This window comes from Caretta caretta, chromosome 6 (genome assembly GCF_965140235.1).
Source record: "Caretta caretta isolate rCarCar2 chromosome 6, rCarCar1.hap1, whole genome shotgun sequence".
Classification (NCBI taxonomy): Eukaryota; Metazoa; Chordata; order Testudines; family Cheloniidae; genus Caretta; species Caretta caretta.
Genome location: NC_134211.1, coordinates 31,387,355 through 31,409,200, shown reverse-complemented (window position 1 = coordinate 31,409,200; position 21,846 = coordinate 31,387,355). Strand labels below are relative to the sequence as shown.

At 39.7% G+C, this 21,846-nt stretch overlaps 2 protein-coding genes across 10 annotated transcripts in view; one reads left to right on the top strand and one right to left on the bottom strand.

Moving 5' to 3' along the window:
- Window positions 1-11,666, top strand: part of RIC3 (RIC3 acetylcholine receptor chaperone) — a 55,889-nt gene extending 44,223 nt beyond the window's left edge. The window contains exons 7-9 of the transcript XR_007357014.2: window positions 10,738-10,830; window positions 11,247-11,292; window positions 11,402-11,666. The gene's annotated coding sequence lies outside the window, so the exon portion shown is untranslated. The remainder of the gene's footprint in view (window positions 1-10,737; window positions 10,831-11,246; window positions 11,293-11,401) is intronic.
- Window positions 1,531-21,846, bottom strand: part of TUB (TUB bipartite transcription factor) — a 254,405-nt gene continuing 234,089 nt past the window's right edge. For all 9 annotated transcript variants that reach the window (XM_048852324.2, XM_048852328.2, XM_048852332.2 and 6 more), the window contains 6 exons: window positions 21,196-21,387; window positions 20,562-20,674; window positions 16,826-16,940; window positions 10,469-10,567; window positions 9,894-10,065; window positions 1,531-8,596 (listed from right to left, as the gene is read on the bottom strand). In XM_048852324.2, the coding sequence (XP_048708281.1) occupies window positions 8,463-8,596; window positions 9,894-10,065; window positions 10,469-10,567; window positions 16,826-16,940; window positions 20,562-20,674; window positions 21,196-21,387 (825 nt within the window). In that variant the 3' untranslated portion in view covers window positions 1,531-8,462. The remainder of the gene's footprint in view (window positions 8,597-9,893; window positions 10,066-10,468; window positions 10,568-16,825; window positions 16,941-20,561; window positions 20,675-21,195; window positions 21,388-21,846) is intronic.

Below are 21,846 nucleotides of genomic sequence, written 5' to 3'. Positions count from 1 at the left end.
GAAAATGTTGCATTTTTCTGATCTACTACTAACCCCTCTGCATCTGGCATTGGACAATACTGATGTCCAGAACCAAGGAAGTGACAGCGCATCAAAATATTGAGCCTATATGGTGGAGAAAAATCAGAGGTTTGTCATAGTAACTCCACTAGGATAACCCTAAGACAGCTACTGACTACCATCCAAAATGCATCTCCACAGATTGGCAAAGAAAGCTGCTGGCAAAGGCAGCTCTCTCTCAGTAGGACCAAGGTAGTGTATCTATAGCTACACAGAAATCACAGCTTTATCTGGGCCCTATCTTTTTCTGTGGGAACGCTTCAAGTAAGGCCATCCTCTGTGCTAGAAAAATAACCATGTTTAGAGACATCTGAGGCTAAACTATATTATAATAGGATTTATTCTTTCTAGGGTGGACAGGAAATCCTTTGTATATTAGGGAACAGGCTTTTGGCCAATGTCAAGCCTTAGGATGTCTTTTATCCACTCCATACTGGGAAGAAACAATCCTCTTGTAAGGTGGGTTGGCCATAGCCATGTCTGACAAACATGTTTCAACTGTTACTTTTCTACGGTAGACAGTCCCTAAAGCAGAACTATTAAAAATCCATTCACATTTCTTACGTTTTGGGGTATTCTGCATTACAAAAATGATTGGTCAAATGAAGGGATTTTCCCATGGCTCAAGGCCAAACGTAGTATAAAGCGACAGTATCAGTATCTGAGACAGTGCAGAATAGCCTGAAGAATCAAATGGGACTAAGAAGATCATGCAGTTGTGCATTTGTTAGCAGTTAATACAGTGATTTTAGTAAGTGGTTTGGAGGGAAAAGTTCAAAAGTGCCTAAGGAAGTTAGGAGCCCAAATCCTATTGGAACTTTGGCTCCTGACTCCCTTAGGTCATTATGAAACTCCCAGTCTTTAAGTTTTTGTTCCTGATCCTGCAACTGCCTTCACACTGGCACGCTGCTGTGGCCAAAGTTAATGGGGTTATGTCTGGGTACAGGGGCCTACTGATACAGGGCCAGTTGTAGGATCAGGGCCTTAATGTTTTTCTGAATAACTTAAATGAGATCCAAACCTCAAGAGAAGCTTCTAAACAGAAATTCTGAACAAGTAATTTCCTTAGGATTTCATCATATGCACAAATATTCATGATCAACCAGGTCTTAACACTAAAAAGTAAATATGATTTACCATTCTCATTCTGTTTTTCTGAGAAAGTTTGTTTTACAATTTAGTGTTACTTGTGACATTCCTAAATGAGTTGCACAGTCCTGAGTAAGGATCACTAAAAGGGAGAAGCAGCATTTACAGGTTCCTATGTCAGAAGCAAGTTGTGTTGGAAGAGGTCAGTCATAGTTCATATCAGGCCCACTGGTTTTAAAGCAGACATGCACCATGCCAGTTATTAACGGCTGATTCATAGAAAAATTATGCAAAAGACACTGTGCCGCCCAAATTGTAAGTGCCTGATTTTCAACATGAAGGAAGGACAACCAGGCAACAGGATTAAAAGAGTCAATGGAATACGTTCAGGAATGCTGGTTTTATGACGACTTATAAATGTACACTAAAATACAGCTATACATCACTTTGGAAAAAGGAAAACAGTATCACATTGTTTGCCCAATATCTCTGACACAGTGTTTTTCTGCTCATTTGATAATCAGGGGTACATTGAGGGTGAAAGCCTGGGCCTTGCTGAAATCAGTGACAAAACTCCCGTTGATTCTAATGGGGCAAGGATTTTACCCAACAATTTCATTAGCTAGTAAGTTTCACTAAATTGCCCAGGTAACAAATAATAATTCACACTTTTATGTTTCCAGCAATATCAACTGAAATGTAAGACTTAACACATAAATAGTATCTGCTATCCAAGGGTCTCAAAGCATTCAACTGATTAAGCCTCAAAATAGAACTGGGAAGATGGTCTGATGATAATGATCACCATTTGACACATGGGGAAGCTGAGGCACAAAGTGGTTATGTGACTTGCCCGAAGACACACAGTGAGTCAGCATGGGACTAAAATCCAGGTCCTCCTCCTTTCCAGTCATGTGCTCTAACTACTAGATAATGCTTCAACTTTAGGCCAATTTTAATACAGATTGTGTCTTTTAGGGGTACTTTTTCCAAATGGTGTGCATCAACAAACATATGCAACATAGCCTGTTGTTATTCTGAGGATCTCTGGGGTCAGACCTTCAAGCAGGGCTTTAAAAAAATTCCTATTTATGTATAGGCAAGGTTTTGTAAGTGTTTTTTGTTTTTGTTTTTAAAGTGCTACTGTAGTTTTACATAAAACATACTCATTGTGTGGCAATTGTTAGAACAGTTACTGGCCAACCAAATTATAAAGCACATAGAAAGTTTTCCTCAACAATTTAACTAAACTTTTCTTAAGTGCATCATGTACATAAAGCAATCTGACAAAACCAGTACACTGTACCTAATAAACAGGCTTTCAAGAAAGCTTGTGTAGTTCAAGTCGTCTTAGTAAGGGTTCTGACAAACATGCACCTATCTAAAAAGAATTATTTATACCCTCTTGGCAGTTAAATAAAATACATTTAAAAAAGTATTAATGCAATTTCTTCCAACCCAAATGTATTTCTGAGTGTCAGCTACTGAGCTTGAGTTCAGCGTACTCAGAGCAAAATATTTTGAAATTTCTGAAAAACAAAAACAAAATGGAAAGTATTTTCACAAATCTTTTTTTCCTCATCAGCCAGCTGTAATATCAAAGCAAACACTAAAAAAGCAACAAAACAATTTTAGGTGGCTACTCATTAGAAAATGTAAAAGGGAGTTTAGTAGGGGCATAAGCAAACGGAAGGACTGTATTTTCACAGAGCAGTATGCATTGGAGGAGTCTGAGGTCACGTGTGATTAGCTAGGGGAAAATCAGTGGTGTGTAGTGACATGTATAGTCTTCATCTGCAGAAAGATCTAAGGCCAAACTGAGGTTTATATGAGAATGGAGAGCAATGTTTTTCCAATAACCACAAACATGTCCTTTATGGAGATTTGACAAGAAATTTGAGAATCAACCCATACTTCTAATAAGGGCAGCCACCGTGTGCCATTCTACTAAATGTGGTAACCAGATTTATCTGAAGAGGTATTTTACAGGCAAGAGCCTACTTCAGTACAAATTGTACATGTGTTTTCTTACTGAGTCAAAAATCACGTGTTTTCAGCCAGTTTAGAAATTGACAGCTTCAGGTTCCTGTTCTGCAAAAGGTTAGTAGAGGCAACTCTTATGCTATGCAGAGATCCATTGACTTCAAACCAAAACTCTGTATCTCTGAGTACCCACTAAATACAAGTGGCACTGCTTAGGTGTAAGAGTCCATCAGCTCTCTGCAGGATCAGGAAGAAAGACTATTCTATCCTGAAAAAAGAAAAGGAGTACTTGTGGCACCTTAGAGACTTACCAATTTATTTGAGCATAAGCTTTCGTGAGCTACAGCTCACTGGTCAGTCTCTAAGGTGCCACAAGTACTCCTTTTCTTTTTGTGGATACAGACTAACACGGCTGCTACTCTGAAACCTATCCTATCCTGTTCTATCATCAAAGACTAAATCTACTGGTACCAATCTGCAGGGCAAGGATTGTCTCCTACACTGTCTCTATTCAGTGGGTCACTACTGCAAAACAAACAAATTAATGCTATGAAAAGTTGCTAAGATGCAAGAGGTCACACTGGACCTATTGAAGTAAAGTTCACTGTACCCCTGGACTGAACTGATCACATTCTCTTCAGCTGGCAGTGAACATACAGAGTGGGATTTTTCATTGGGGTACAATGCTGAGAGCTTTTGAAAATCTCACTCATAATGTAGGGTGACCAGATGTCCTGTTTTTATAGGGACAGTCCTGTTTTTTGGGGACTTTTTCTTATATAGGTGCCTATTACCCCCCACTCCCTGTCTTGTTTTTTCACAGTTGCTACCTGGTCACCCTAATAATGTCTATGGCTGGTTACAGTTCTCTGAAAATTCCTTCATCAAAAGCTAGAGATGGGCCAGAAGCTTTGCATCCAGGGCTTTGGTTCAGCACTATACAAACAATGGTCAGCATTAATTTGGCTCCAGAGCCCTGATAAGATTCCAGGCCCTCTTACAGTTTGGGGTGTTGAGATACAGGATTTTATTCTGGGCCCCCTTCTAGAGCGTATGTAGAAATGTATTTCTAGAGTGAGAACAGTGCTCCTTTATGGTGCTATGCAATCACAATGGTCTGGAGATATCAATACTATTGTAAGATAACGTGAAAAATAAACACAGAAATAAACTGGACAGACACTTAAGTGGATTTCCATGGTTTCAGGATTCATAATAAAGGCCTAGTTATTACTACCGTGCGATGAAGCTTTACCCAACCTCTTTTTTTCTAAGTGACATTCCTTCCCTTGGAGCGGGAAGATGGTTAGCTTCTCAGATGTGGACTCTGTTTAGCAGCACTGACATGTTGCATTTTTTAGAATCACTTTCACCCTTACCAAAAGGACAAATAAGAAAACCCTACAAAGAGAATTTTCATAACAGAAACTCCAGGCTTCCGGACAGTGTTGCCCACTGATTTGCCACTGGCTTGGAAACTGCTATTACTAGGTTTCCTAAAATCATTGAAATGCTGATTATATTTCTGACAAGCTCTTTGTATCCGCTTGCCTCTCAATGTGTTAATTTACTTCACTGTAAAGCCAAAGGGCCAAATTCAGCCCCAAAAAGCTCCTCATTGTGGGGGCACTATTGGATGCGCACCTGATGGCGCTATTCAGCTGATTCACTGAATGATATTGCCAGAACAACCACATTTGGCTTATACATCTTAGAATAAAAGATAATGGGCTTGGAGAGAGGAGGCGGACCAGCAGTAGAAGAGCTTCAGAGATAAAGAAAATTAGATAGAGTCCAGGAAGAAATGATTTGCTGTCAACAATCTAGTTGTTAAGTGACAAGTTAAATTAAGAAGTCACATAAAAGAGAAGGATATTAGCCTATAAGCAATTCAGACACAGTTTCTTTATGACTCCCTGTCAAAATTAATACCATAAGCAAGATTAAATCATGAGTACTTACAGCTAAAACATTATGAAGTCAATTCTAACCAAATTCTCACTGGGACATTGTAGGGGAACTATACGACCTGATATTGTTCTTATTATTCTTATTTGTGATACTGAAAGGACAAGGTTTATGTGCTGTTAAATGTTGATATGAAGGAATTCCGGAAGATATCGGTGCTAGTACTCTTTTACCAGCAAGTCTAATTGGGAGACCTGTCGAACAGGTTATTTGGGAAAGCAGATATCTTTGAAAATATTTACAAAATGCATTTTTATTGTGCAAGGCACAATCTATTTTCTTGGGGCCTATGCAATTCCATATATTGTGCTTTGTTTAGGAAGAATCTGTATGCTTAACAGGATGGCAAGAATGAAAGATTGGGGGAGAGAGGAATTAGAACCTAAAAATATTCATATGTAGTAATGTCTTTCATCTGGAAATGTCCCACACATTTCACAAAATAGATATGTCACCACTGAAATGTGGCCACATCTGGGGCAAAAGATAGTAGCCAGGTGCTTGAACAGAACACAGCATCTTGCTTTACAATCATCAGGCAAGGGTAAGGACACCATAGTGAACTCTTGCAAAAATGCCATGGGATTTTAAGTGAGATTTGGGCATCTCATTCCTGTAGATGCCTTTGAAAATCCTAATCACAAAGGTTGGGGTGATGATACTCATAGTTGGTGTTTCTTGCTGAGTCAGTTGTCTCAGAATTTTTGTTACGTCTTCTATTCTCTTTATTGGTGTGGGGTGCTCTGGGTGACAAAGATCCTTCTTTATACAAAGGTATTCATTTTCTAGTGACTACTGTAAAGATAATTTCCCTTTACAGTTACTTAGCTAGTACTGTTTTACGGTACTGTGAAGTAACATTAGGAAGACTGTAGTCAATATTCTTTCCAGTGTAACTTACAGGCTATCTTCCCACCCAATTAAAAGAAAATAGACTAAGACATTCCGTTCATTTGAGTGGATTTTGCAAGGAGATAGAAGTATGTGGCGATGCCACATGCCATTTTCTAGGCATATAATTATCATTGGAGATGGCCAGAATCAAACCCACAGATTCCAACACCTTCTACACCTTGGAATTGAGACCAGATCCAAGTTCAACAAATTGTATCTATCTTTGCAGTGGGCTGAACCAAAACTCTAGCTAGTCCTAGAAGCACTGAGTAAGCTTAGAAGTTGTCAAACAATAACATGAATGCCATTTATTTGTTTGTTAAAATTTAAAATCAGATAGTGGACAGGGGCTGAGAGAGTGCCTCAGATGTGGTGCAAGAACACAACAGTCGACAGAGAGGAGAACACACCCATTTGCTGGGGTCTCATACTAGCAAAGTGCTGAGTAATGAAAACTGCAAATCCTGGTTGATTACCATTTTTATCATTCATTGAAGGAACTCACTGCTCCTTTATCTCAGATCAGGAGATATCTTTCTTATTTTATACTACAGGAAGAAAATATTTCTTTTGTGAAAAGACTGAAGATGAAGGGCAGTCTCTGCTATTGTTTAGAACACATTCAATAGGTTGGGCCAGGGGTGAACAAACCCCTATCAAAGCCAGGAGGCTTCTCTTCATTGACTTCAATGGGATTTAAAATGGGTTTATTCTATTTAAAACAGACTTTCATATAAAGCTGTAAATTAAGCAACAACAATCCAACTGCAAGCACATCTGTCCACTGAAATTTCTTTGTCCCTATATCTGTAATGAGACCTGGAGGCAGAGGCACAGAATAAAACATATTTCTCTTATTAGTTGAAATCATACAGTCCAAATGGCACCACCTGTCCTAATGGCCTGTCCCCTACGGTCACACAGGGACTGGAAACTATGAGACAAGCAGATCTGATCTCATTTTCTCATTATATAAACTAGATATGCTCTTAAGGATAAAAAAGGGGTTTTTTATAAGCACAGTATAAAATGTTACTCCAATATTTAAAGCTCTTCTGATAAACTGTTGTGTTAGTTTGGGAATATTATTGTAAGGGAAAATAGAAGTAAGATTCAGGATCTCTATTATTTTTAAAAGGGGTTTTATGCATTTCTCATAGTTAAAGTCTTTCCTTGATGACTTTTGAGATGTTTACAATGCGAGAAAGCTGAGTGGACAGCTTGTATTTTGAAATGATATTTATTTATATATCCTATCAGAAAAGATGAAACAAAAGAAAATCCTTTTTTAAGCTATTTGTATGTCCTGAATGAATCTAATTTGTCTGTAATGTACACTATATTTGCCGAGAAGAATTTAGCTCAGTAGCTGGCACTTTTACATTATAATGTAAAATAGATTTCAATAGATTTCAAGCACTTTTATAATGAGAAATTAATATGAAAATTGTTACTGCAGATTTGACAAAACTCAATATCCAAAATTTAAATCACAAAAGGCCAGACTAATTTAATATATTATTTCTACTACTTTCCTTCATCATTCACACAACTGGCTTAAAATAATGATGCAGCTCTGTGAAGAGATCTTTATCCAAATATTTATATCACTTGACACAAAATATGTATCTGAATTGATATAGGGATATATAAGGATACAATTCCCAAGACCCAGCATGCCAAAATGCTGGCATTCAGATTTTTTCCCTTTCTAGAATTCCAATAAGTTTTCATTTGAAACAGAACTTAAAAGCAAATAGATGTTAAAACATAAAAAAAAGACACCTTAGAATTCAAGTGACTTGTGCAACATTATTTTGTGCTGTCTACTTCTCCTTTTTCTCCTACTATAATTAAAACTCACTCTGATCCTCCACATAAATAATAGCAACAAATCAAGTTCAGTCCAATATAGATAGGCCTTTCACCCTCAGACTTGGTTTTATATTACACGAGATCCTCGTCCATTCAAAAAGTGCATCTTTTTTTGGTGATCGTTTCTTCTGTGTTGGGTGATGTGACGTTCAAAGTATTCAACACAATCTTGAGGTCTGAGTACAGCCTCTGAATACTTCTTAACATAAAAACAGACTTTTTTTTTTTTAAAGATAGGTTTCATGGATTTAGAAAAGAGACACCACTAGGAATGGTGTTATTTGAGCCATGGTACAGTACATCATGGCATCTCTCCATAACATAGCTAAGACTATCAGACTGGACTTTTATTTACAGAAACTTGATGCCACTTCCAGAAAAATATATAACAGATAAAACAATATTTCCTGAATGTCCTGAATGTTTAAAAGATTCCAATTATTTTCTCCCCAGCAATATGGTGGTCCTTCCAAAAATGAATTTTACCTGGCCTGGTTTGTATGAACCATAAATGATACCAGTGAGTATCTGGAATCATGTTGTTTTCCCTTGTGGCATACTGCTCAGCTGTGTGGAGACTCTACCATTCCTGTTTACTCACAAGCCAATTTGCTGTCAAAACTGGAGAGGGCAATAGCAAAGGCCTGTAGTGCACACATTGGGTAGTTGTAGTCCATGGTGAATACATCCTCAGCCACACGGCCAAACTGCATCACTATATAGTCAGCTGTAATAAAAGTCATAAAAGTGACAAAGTGTTAGTTTTGACTGCAGCCCCTATTAAATAAATGCGCGTTCAATACCAACCCACTGCCCAAAACCCACCATGATAGATGGATTGAATGCTATAACATATACTCAGACAAGTAGACATGACTTCAATGGGATTATTCATAAGAGGACAATTTGAATGAGGACAAATTGCAGGAATAAAGGCCTTGTGTGTGTTTTCTTTTAAAATTTTACCCAGGTAAAAATGGGTTTAAAAAAAAAAAAAAAACCAAACAAGGCCGCTATTCCCTAGCATTCATAAGCATGAAATTCACCTCTGTGAAGAAGGCCAGCACAAGAACTATGCACAGAACTTGTGTTGATCCTCTGTACAGGGGAGAATTTCACTCATACCAGACAGGATCTAATTCTGCTCCCATTGAATTTAACAGAAGCAAGGTGAGGCAGGCAGACAGGCAGGCAAAGAGAATTGGGAGAAAGAGTGTGAGAGGGGGTGAGTATGGGTGTAATTGTGCTGCCTTTCTGCTACTGTGAATGTACACATTTGACACAGAAACACTTCAAAGGTAATTGTGCAGTGTGAATTTCAGCATCACTTAGAAGCCTTGGCAAATGTTTAAAACACCATATAGCTCTCAGAGGCTGGCACTGCCAATTCCCATGCATGGTCTTCACAATGTTGATCTTACCAAGCCTTCAACACCCTCACTGTCCTAGACAAGACTCTGGTCCGATACATCTGCATCTTCCTTGTGTCATCTACACCTGTGAGTTATGTGAGTGCATAGTGGGGCAGATTCTGCCCCCACTCGCCAAGTGCACACTGAGGGCATAGAGGGACCAGAAAAGAACCACAAATGGCTGGGATAGGATTTCCCCAGCAAAGGACTAATACAGGCCCTTATGTAAAGGAGTGTGCTGGGGCAGCCCAGGGAATAGCACAGTGCTGACTGCTCTGACAGGGAATCCTGGGCTGCTGCCCAGTCCATAAGTAGCCAGGAGGAGGAGGCTGCTGTAAATTAGCATAGCCTGCAGAGCTGCTCAATTTACACTGGGGGGCCTAACCGGCCTCTGCAGCAGCCTGGAATCCAGAGGATAGAAAGGTGGCATAAAGCAACTTTTACCCTTACACTGCATCTTCCATGCTGCACCTTTCAGGGAGCACAGCACAAAATCTGTCCCAGTAGGTATAAAAAACAATCTGATCTGAATTGTCAGGATAGAATCAGTGTCAGAGTGTGTACAAAGTAAGTGTTGTTTCTAATCAGTTTAGCTCAGTGATCTGCACTTACGATCATTATCGTGAATAATTTGGAAGTTTTTCACGGAGGCCTGTGTGACTCGACCATGGAAATTTAGAACATAGGACTGGGTGTCATCATTCCAGACCGGAGTTTTGTTATGCAGCTCAATGATGCTCTCTGTATTTTTGTTTTGCCATCTTGCAAGAAGCGTTTCATGTTCCTGAAACATCACACACACACAAACTTCAAGTTAGCACTCTCTGAGGGGAAAGGGAGTTAACAACTTCCACCGTACTCCTTGTCACCCTTAACTTCCAGTATCACAGTACAAATAAAACAAAACAAAGGAATGTTAAGTATTTTAATAGGAATTGGACATCCAAATTCCATAGACATCTTTGAAAATCCTAGTCCATAGCTGATCTCTGAAATGTATTATTATTTATTTGTAACATGGTAGCACCTAGGAGCCCCAGCCACAGACCAGGAGCCAACTGTGCTAGGTGCTGTACAAACAGAACAAATCTCTAACATCCAACCCTTCAGAAGTAGAAACATAACCAATCTGGGTGAAAGAGGACATCCTTTAATAATTTTAATTGTTGAGACACATTATGACTTACATTACGTGGTCGGATAGAAACTCTTTCATGGTCCATATTCATTCCTGGTATGACTACACTCATTTTGCGAGGTCCTTTAAATCCCAAGACATTTGTTTCCTAAAAAATTTTTTAGAAAAAGTATTTGTAATGCTTCTTATTTTTAATCTTGGAAGTTAAGTTCTTTAGCACAGAGGATAAAGCAGTGTCATCACCCCATTATTAGTCCACTCAAAAACCATCTGAATTGCCTGCATTCATCAGCACTGTCAACCTCTCTGTCTTAACAGTTCTGACAAAAGGAAAAATGGAAATATAACAGTCTGCCATAAAGCCCTCTGTGACAAAGCTTCTAGGACAGGCTGCCAGCTACATTAATGCAGGTAAAAAATCATTCATTGTTGAAAACAGATATGAAATAACCAGAATGCCTGGGTACCACTAGTTATCACAATAAATTGCAGTTATAATTTCATAACCACTAAATGCACACACACATTTTAATGGGGGGGGGAGGGGAAGAAACCTAGCTTCCTTTCATTCCACAGCCAGCACAAAAGCAAAAGATGAAGAGCTGCCAGTGTTAGCATCTGTTAGTATTGGTTTGATTTGTAAAGTCTTCAAATATGGTGGACTTGGAGATGAGAATGACAAAAACAAACAAACATGGTATCACGAAGGCAGGTTTTCTTAGTTACGGAGGCAGAGACGGTAGAGAAAAAAAACACTGGTGCCAAGGTATGTCCATGCAAAACATTGTGTTTCGTAGTAAATGTAACTTTGCTCTCTATCTACTCAGGTTTTAACCGTGCCCACCGCCATGGTAACTGAGAGTCTCTCAAAAGGTAAGTGCCAAAATCAAAATAGACCCTTAGTCTGATTTCTCTTTTCAGTCCTTATTTGTCCTCAGGTAGTCAGAGCTATTATCCTCCCCCTCCCTCTTCTATCTTCAAGGGGCAATAAACTGCAAAGATGGGATTCTCAAATCACTCCATGGTGGCCTATCTCTGTACCTACTGAAGTCAGTGACGAGCTTTACCATCAGTTTAGCTACCCCAGGGAGACACCAGAACCTGTCAAGAGCCTCATCTAAACTAAGGCAAGTGCAGCTCAATCCGTGGGAATTTTCAAAAGTGACTTGTGAATTTGGATGCCTCATTTTTGGGTACTCAACTGGAAACGCCTAGAAAGGGCCTGATTTTTTGTGACCCCCCCCCCCCCTTTTCGCAAACCAGAGCTCTTTATGATGTCTCAAGTGGGGCACCAAAAAATTAAGGCACCCCACATCTATAGGCACTTTTGAAAATGTAGGCCTAAAATTTCTGCATGTAGATGAAGCCTTTGTCATACTCCAAATTTCTGAAATCACCCCAGTTATTTCAACAAACATTCCTTACCATTCTACCAGTCCTACAAAAGATTTTCAACCATGCTGGATAAATCCCATTGGGTACAGAAGAGACAAATGGATTTTTATGTCACCAGGACAGTAATTGAAAGCTTTCTGCCTATTTTACAAAATGCTTCTGTCAAGGTCTTTGACAGAGTAAACAAAGGTCATCATTTCAGCTGGGAATTCCTATTTGATGCCTGTATAATAGTGAGACCCAAACTAATACATTTGCCAAAAGCATTCTCAAGCTAGAGAGAGCTTAGATAACATAGCAAGAGCCAATTTCTGTGAAGAGACTCGTGCCTAGGCTTATCTTCCACTAATTATTGACAATACTGGTTTTCTATTTAGTGTCCTGAGCATTTCTTTTCAAGCTGCAGTTGTGTTATATGCAATCCACTGAGACACCAATGTGGCTGGAGACCGTGAAAGCTGGAGTTAAACACTAATGCCGCATAACATTACTTGCAACAAGAATACATTATCCCCCTGAAACTTCAGTAAGATATTCATCAGACTTTCGAATAAAAACTAAAATTAATGCTTTCGCTATATGAAAAGGGAACTGAAGGGAGGAAAGTACTGATTTCACACTGTAAATTATACCATTGATGAGTAAATCACTAAAAGGCTTTATGAAAGTGTATATCAATGGATGTAATCATTTTGCCAACATCAAGCTGTAACATTAAAATTCAGTTCTGCATAAACATGGAATACATAAATAAAGCAAGTAGGGAAGGAAAAGGAGCTTAAATTAAGCTCAGAACTTCCCAACATATCATCATCCAAATAAAGTCAATTTCCCAGATCTCCTCCATTATTCTCTTCCACCCAACAATGTTGTTATAAATACATTTTTATTCCAGGGCTGTGACTAGTGCTATTTGGGGAAAATGGACCAAAATCTGATCTGACCCCACTGTAACTCCATTTACTGTAATACAGTTTTGATTTACACTTGTGCAAAGGAGCTCAAAAATAGGATCTGTGGACCAGATCCTCTGCTCCTGTAAATGGCAATAGCTCAATTGACTTTATTGGAGCTATAGTGAGTTAAATCAGTTGAAGAGCTGCTCCTGTGTGTTTAGGTGATGGATCATTGCCATTTACCTGACCAGTGTGGTGTTCCTGGGAATAGTATAATGGTGATTCATGTGTTTAATCACTGGACTGCAGAACTTTTCCATACTCTGGCTTTTAAAACACAGTGTAAATTTAGGCTATTATGTGTTTTATTACAATAACAGTTATAAAATCCACCTACTCTACACCGGTTTCAGAGTAACAGCCGTGTTAGTCTGTATTCGCAAAAAGAAAAGGAGTACTTGTGGAACCTTAGAGACTAACCAATTTATTTGAGCATAAGCTTTCATGAGCTACAGCTCACGATGCATCCGATGAAGTGAGCTGTAGCTCACGAAAGCTTATGCTCAAATAAATTGGTTAGTCTCTAAGGTGCCACAAGTACTATACACCCTAACTGCTTGCCTGCAAATAGTTCTGTAGGGAATACAAAAACTGGATCAATGATATCCACTGTCTTTCCTTGGTTTCATTCCCTTCCTATCTGAACTACATGCACACACCAGTGCCTTTTTGTAGAACTTATTTACTGTTGAATCACACACAAGACCAAAACTCTCACTACATCAAAACACACTAAGATATACTATCTACCTCACTGTGCAAGTGATTTGGAGCCTGAGCAACATCCACTGAAGTCAGTGGGAGTTTTTTCATTGACTACAATGGAAATTGGATCAGAAATTTTTTTATTATCTGATCGCCCAACTTACTAAGTCTGGAGAAAACTGAATTGTGCGCTATTCAGAACTTAAAGGGGTAAGTGTTGAGCATGGCAAACAGCCTTGCTGCTAAGCATACAGCCAGACCTCTGCATCTCACTAAAATCTTACTTCAGATATGTTTACAAAAGCACAGCTATTCTGAAATTGGCCTTTAGGTGATGCTGAAGATTTATTAATCAACTATTCTGCCATCACGATAAGATTCTCTGTGGTGAGAGTACAAACAATTTCTTAGCACTTGCACTTACTTGCACTTACTTCAGCCACAGTGCTTGGAGCATAACCCAGAGGGGAGCGTCACAATTAGGGATTTCAGTGCATTTATCTCACAATTAACAATGAAGTTATTGACAGTCTTTCATTTTGCTTGGATAAATGAGGCATGCTGGTCAGATTCAGTATGCTGGTTGATGCTGGCACAGCTTTCTCCAAAGGGGGACTTGATCAATATGAAATAAGAGGGAGCTGGATTTCACATCTGACATCAGATGTTTATTACAGTGGGTAGTTTTTGCTCAAGGGAAACCTAAGGCTGGAATTAAAAAGGTCACCTTAGGATAAAGTTGTTTTGAATACCTTCTGTATGGTACTTTACTACACTGCATTTGTGCTGCAATCAGTACTGTCAAGGTTCCTCCCCCACTCTGAACTCTAGGGTACAGATGTGGGGACCTGCATGAAAAACCTCCTAAGCTTATCTTTACCAGCTTAGGTCAAAACTTCCCCAAGGTACAAAATATTCAACCCGTTGTCCTTGGATTGGCCGCTACCACCACCAAACAGATACTGGTTACTGGGGAAGAGCTGTTTGGAAACGTCTTTCCCCCCAAAATACTTCCCAAAACCTTGCACCCCACTTCCTGGACAAGGTTTGGTAAAAAGCCTCACCAATTTGCCTAGGTGACTACAGACCCAGACCCTTGGATCTTAAGAACAGTGAACAATCCTCCCAACACTTGCACCCCCCCTTTCCTGGGAAATGTTGGATAAAAAGCCTCACCAATTTGCATAGGTGACCACAGACCCAAACCCTTGGATCTGAGAACAATGAAAAAGCATTCAGTTTTCTTACAAGAAGACTTTTAATAAAAATAGAAGTAAATAGAAATAAAGAAATCCCCCCTGTAAAATCAGGATGGTAGATACCTTACAGGGTAATTAGATTCAAACATAGAGAACCCCTCTAGGCAAAACCTTAAGTTACAAAAAAGATACACAGACAGAAATAGTTATTCTATTCAGCACAGTTCTTTTCTCAGCCATTTAAAGAAAACATAATCTAACACGTACCTAGCTAGATTACTTACTAAAAGTTTTAAGACTCCATTCCTGGTCTATCCCCAACAAAGGCAGACTAAAGACAGACACACAGACCCTTCGTTTCTCTCCCTCCTCCCAGCTTTTGAAAGTATCTTGTCTCCTCATTGGTCATTTTGGTCAGGTGCCAGCGAGGTTACCTTTAGCTTCTTAACCCTTTACAGGTGAGAGGAGCTTTCCCCTGGCCAGGAGGGATTTCAAAGGGGTTTACCCTTCCCTTTATATTTATGACATATTAAAAAGGTCACCTTAGGATAAAGTTGTTTTGAATACCTTCTGTATGGTACTTTACTACACTGCATTTGTGCTGCAATCAGTACAAACAACAGTGGTTTAAGATTCTTTAACAGGCAGTATCATTAATCAAATCAAATCCAGCTCTCCTTTTGTGCTGTGGTCAGAATCATAGCGCATTTGAAAATCTAATAATTTTCTTCTGAAATATTAAAAGATCAGTGGAACAAGTAATAGGCTTAACTATGTAATTTTTTAATATATACTTGTTAGTTTTAAACACACCGATCTAGTAATAGGCATCTATGCAAACTCATTAATCTGTTTTAGCCAAACTCACCAAACAGTGGGTATGATTCTGATCTCACTTACATTAGTTTCATGCATGTAGATGCTAACTCCATTGACTACAGTGGGGTTTTCACCTGCAATGTCCAAATATCTGGTGATTCCATGCAAATGATGCAGTGCCTCAATTTGCATATTTTATAACTATAGCTCTTGCTATATCTATATATCACCATTTGCATATTTCTCTTTTTTTAATACATATAAAAAGTTGTTTTTATTTTTTTACTCCTACTCTCTGCTAGCAGCAGCAGATCAGTTGCTCTGCTACAGGGAATGCCACACTACAAAAGTCAGTAAAAATAATTCACTAGACATGTAAGTGCCTTTATATCATAGTGAAAGTGAAGTCTAAATATAAAGTGAAGTCCAATGCTTGAGATTATGATTTTAAAGGTATTGTTTGCTGAAAATCTGAAGGGGCAGGTGTGAGGCACCCAGACACCAGAGTGAAGGGGTGGGTTAATGGGTGGGGGAAATATGTTGTGTCATCTGCACGAAGACAGAACCAACCCTATACCCCAACCAAAAAACCATGTTAATGTTGGTAATACCACTGACCCTACTGCCTGGAGTCATGGCCATGGAAGTGGAGGGCCCCTCATTTTGGTTTTCATGTGCTGACAATCCTCCAGGTCATTCAGCGCACCACCCATCACTCCAGACAGATTGTTTCTTACAGCCTGAGACTCACCCTCTCAAGCTGGGGAGAGGGGACGGTGTGACTAGCTAGTCCACATCATACTGGAGCCAGGAAGCGGCCAGATGCTCCTGGTTCCTTCAAGGGGAGACATGCACTCTCTCCTTCTCTCTGAGGGACCATTTCAGACCTACCTGCCCAGCTCCCTGTGAACTCTACTGGAACACAGATGCCATCTCCAGGGTACCATTGCTGCTCATCATGTTTTACTGGTAGTAATTTTGTCCTCACAGTTACAGTTCCCACTGAGAAAGGCCTTGCCCATAAGATACGTACAGGAGTGTAAAGCATTCTATCCCCATAGTACCAGAGCTCTGACATCTTCTGACTGGAGATGAGGGGCCTGTCACATGGCAATCTGTCTGGTGACAAGGAGTACATGTGGGTAAGTATTTCTTACCTTTACTTCCTGTTAAAGTTTCCTGGTCTTGCTAGAGACAGTCTGGAACTGGGAACCTCAGTTGTTCAGGGTGCGAATGCTGACTTATACCAGTGTAAGTGAGAAGAGAACCAGGTCCAATGTTTTGAAAATTAACTTCCACTCCTTACAGGTTTTGCCTGCGAGCAGTACTTACATAGCAAATAGCAGCTAGCTCCTGACGCAGGTTACTTGCTTCTAGGCTTGATGTTGTTTTCATTGGATTTACTCCGTTGTCATATACTGTAAACTTAGTCCCCATAAGATTTGATCTATCAAAAAACAGGAGGACAAATTACTTTTGTTGACAATACAGCCTGAATTACCTAGTCCCTTATCATATCAGACCTCAAGTGGTAAAAAACCCATAATATTCTATTAACTGTAAATAAAATGGTCATCTGAAATCCTAAATATACATGCACCTCTGGGAGGCAGGATATTACAAGATGCATTTACAGTGACTGTCCCTATTATTGCACTGTGCTGGGAGAATTCTGTAATCTACCAAGAGACAATAAATCATATATAAAAGAAGCGGTGCAGTTCTAGTTAATCTACAGTGCCATTTTCAATGCAGATCATCTGTAAAAAAAGGGTTAAATAATTTGAGTATCATGTATGGTGCTTAAGACACTCATGAGGCTGAGTTTCGTTGGGAGTTTCTGTTCAGTTACCAGGTTTCAGAGGAACAGCCGTGTTAGTCTGTATTCGCAAAAAGAAAAGGAGTACTTGTGGCACCTTAGAGACTAACCAATTTATTTGAGCATCCTAAAAGATGACCCAACACTCTCACAAGTCTTGGGAGACAGGCCAGTCCTTGCCTACAGACAGCCCCGCAACCTGAAGCAAATACTCACCAACAACCACATACCACACAACAGAACCACTAACCCAGGAACTTATCCTTGCAACAAAGCCCGTTGCCAATTGTGCCCACATATCTATTCAGGGGACACCATCACAGGGCCTAATAACATCAGCCACACTATCAGAGGCTCGTTCACCTGCACATCCACCAATGTGATATATGCCATCATGTGCCAGCAATGCCCCTCTGCCATGTACATTGGTCAAACTGGACAGTCTCTACGTAAAAGAATAAATGGACACAAATCAGATGTCAAGAATTATAACATTCATAAACCAGTCGGAGAACACTTCAATCTCTCTGGTCACGCAATCACAGACATGAAGGTCGCTATCTTAAAACAAAAAAACTTCAAATCCAGACTCCAGCGAGAAACTGCTGAATTGGAATTCATTTGCAAATTGGATACTATTAATTTAGGCTTAAATAGAGACTGGGAGTGGCTAAGTCATTATGCAAGGTAGCCTGTTTCCTCTTGTTTTTTCCTACCCCCCCCCCCCCCAGATGTTCTGGTTTAACTTGGATTTAAACTTGGAGAGTGGTCAGTTTAGATGAGCTATTACCAGCAGGAGAGTGAGTTTGTGTGTGTATGGGGGTGGGAGATGTGAGAAAACCTGGATTTATGCAGGGAATAGCCCAACTTGATTATGTAAAGAGTTGTCACTTTGGATGGGCTAGCACCAGCAGGAGAGTGAATTTGTGTGGGGGGGTGGAGGGTGAGAAAACCTGGATTTGTGCTGGAAATGGCCCACCTGTTGATCACTTTAGATAAGCTATTACCAGGAGGACAGTGGGGTGGGAGGAGGTATTGTTTCATATTCTCTGTGTATATATAAAGTCTGCTGCAGTTTCCACGGTATGCATCTGATGAAGTGAGCTGTAGCTCACGAAAGCTCATGCTCAAATAAATTGGTTAGTCTCTAAGGTGCCACAAGTACTCCTTTTCTTTCTGTTCAGTTAGTTGCTGTTTTAGTTGGATGGTTTTCTTAAGTTCTACCAAAAGGCGCCTAGATCAATAGATAGGTACTTTTCTGTATATTTTTTAAAGAAATCTAAAGAAATAAATAACTAAAATATGTGTGTGCAATAACATAAAACATTCATGAGAAAGCTGTGCAGTGAAACATTTACTCCACCCTGAGCCATTTAACTATCCATACCTGGTTTGACACAGGTCTGGAAATAAATGTTTTGCCATCCAGGGCTGAAAATGTTTCAGCGTCCTCTGAGTGGCCAAGCAAAAAACCACCAACTAACCGACCAGCCCAAACAAAACAAACAAAAAACTGTCAGAGGAATGTGGTGCTCCCTCTACCCCAACTCTGGAAGTTGGCACTCTGGGTGACCACCCTAGTTGCCTGCTGCTAATGCTGCTCCTGCTTTGAAGAGCAAACTTTCCAGTGACTCAACTTCTCTTACACTAGTTTTTTAATTTTTACCAATTCTAATATTGCATCCAAATTTTTAGCCACTAGTCCAAACAGACAACAGATAATGACTTTTCCCTGTGTGTATATATACAAGTTTTTAACAACATCAGACTTTCTTTCTTTCTTTAAATGAAAGTCATAAAAATAATGAAGCACAACAAGTGTATATTAACAACAGACTTGTAGGGAGAAGGACAAGGAGGGGGAAGAAGCTCATGGTTCTATAAGAATTCCTCCACTTGTAAATAAATGCATGTCAAGGCTGATTCCCCAGTCTGACATTTCGAGTGCAGAAGGTGTGGGCTTGCAAGGATTTTAAAAATTAATACCGGCCCCTCCAGGCTTGTATTAAAGTCCCAAGGTTACAGTTTCTCTCTGACCTTGGCTTGGTAAATACTGCCACCACCCAAATGCAAACCCTTTGGAACTCAGGAAGGTGCACTTGGGAATTCCTTCCTGTGGGGTATCCTCAAGCCCATTCACCCCCTGCCACTCTAGGGAAGAGCTGAGAAAGAAAACAAAGGGAATTAGCTGTTGTTCCCAGCTAATTAAACAACATATGCACAAATCTCTTAGGACAGCAAAAATCCAATCCTGTTCTTACAAAAGGTAAATTTTATTAAAAACAAAAAAGAAAGAAAACATCTGGAACTTAGGCTTTTGCTAGATTTAAAAAACCCAGTTACAAAAATTAAGCATCAAGATAGCTCTCTTGAGGTTCAGCTTCAAGGTTACAAGCAAAACAAAAGCATCTCGGGTAAGCACAGAGGCGTCCACAAGCCAGTAAGAAATAAACCTAATCACGTCTTTTTAGACATTCCCTGATTTACTTACCTACCTGGGGTTTCAGATAAGTAGGTTAGAGGTATGAATTAATGCTTTTTCATACCTGGTAGTAAAGCTGCTCACAGCATTGCTACTCTGTGTTTCTGCTCTCCAGAGAACCACAACACACAGAAAAGGGGGAAGTTTTTTTTTCCCCAACTTTAAAAAGTTGAAGCCCTTCCATTGGCTCTTTTGGTCAGGTGCCCACTCCTTTCCTTTTACCTGTGGGCTTGTTAACCCTTTACAGGTAAAGCAAGTAGAGAACAGTTACTAAGAGGAATTTTATAGCTAACTGGCTGGATGGATGTCCACAAAAGGGAGCTATCCCCCTCTCATTTATCACAATGCAGTTTAAGGCTTTTATTAAAGGGCCTGAAACGGGTAAAATTTTCAAAAAGGCCTAAGGGTAGATTTTCAATGGTATTTAAATCAATGGGAGTTAGGCACCTAATCTTCTTGGATGCTTTTGAAAATCCCCCTAGGCGCATATTCACACTGATAGACACCTAAATAGATTCAGAAATCTGTCCCATTAACTTTCAATAAGATTTAGGATCCTACATACCTAAATCACTTTTAAAAATGGAAAATGGGACTTAGGTACTTTTGAAAATTTTACCCAAGGCCTAGAGTCACATGATATAACCAAGACTGTAACTAAGAGTAAGCCTTCCTTTTTTACAGGTATCATAATTGCAAAGAAACTGAATATTCTGTCAAGAAAACATATATTCCCTCCTCTCTATCTTGGGTGCTTCAATGTTTACCTTAGTTTTCCAATGAAACTCTCTCCGCCTCGAGACAGGTCAGTTGGGTCTATAGAGATGAGGTAATTAGAGGTTTTGCTCTTCTTTCGCTTCCTTCCAGCTAATAGAAATACCTAAGGAATGCAGAAAATGTCACATTGTAGAATGTTAAAGAATGTTTAATACCCCATCCTCCCAATAAATGGGCAATGTTCCCGAGGTTTATCATCATCAGCAGACACAGTCACCTGAGACTTAGCAAAAATGGGTAAAAGCCAGCAAGGCGCAGTGACTGCTTCTTCCTTCAATCCATTATTTATGGTTTAAATAATTAAACCTGATATGCTTTGTTAAATGTTTAATTCTAGCTTGTACTGGCTCCTCCAAGGAAAGTGAAAATAGAAGCCTTTCAGTCTCAAAGGGCAAGGAGCCTCAATTGCTAACGATTTTCAGCTGCCAGGCATGGACTCTTCTAAGACCAAATAATATGATAAAGAATGGGAAAGTAAATATAATGTGGTGATACACTGCATAGTACCAAACCCTTAGTCAAAGGAAATATATAATTCTACTAGCTACATAAAAATTCTGAAGACACTTTTAACGGGTTTAAGTTCAGGTGCAACTGGTATGTCATTCAGGTATATTTTATGACCTTTTTACCATCCTCCCTTTCCAAGTGGAGGTAATAGGTAGGGTACATTCCTCGGTCCATTCCCTTCTTGTCTCTTGTGATTCTGCATTTGACGGTGACGCCCTGCGGAGCAGGTCTCACAGCAAACTCCTCCAGGTCATCAACATCTATGACAGGCTCATTTGTGGAAGGGCTGGGAGCTGAGGCTGCCTCCTAGAAGAGTAAGAAAGGTTACCTCATGTTTACTTTATTATTACAAAGGAAAGACTGAAAACACAAGATTTTAAAGAAACATGTCAGCAGCTGCACTGCAGAAACAGCTTTTCTTTTTTAAAAAAAAAATAATGGCAACAACATAGCACATTGCATTCCCCCTGTTCTGGCCCCCTTATGCCTCTCAGGCGCTGCAAAGAGGTGGGATTTGGATGCAGCTGCTCAGATGAGAATCCCCCCTCTCAGCTGGTGAAAAGCCAGTGGAAAAGTTTCCTATGCCAACTGCATCCCCGCACAGGGGACATACTGGAAAAAAGGAGTGGAGTTAGTTGCACCTTGAAAGTCAGACTCATAACCAATGCAAGGCAGAATCTGGCTCAATATTTATGGATGAGTCCTTCCCAAAACCCTAGATCTGAATACCCCCAATTCTGAGAAAGTTCATAGCTGGAAAACGTA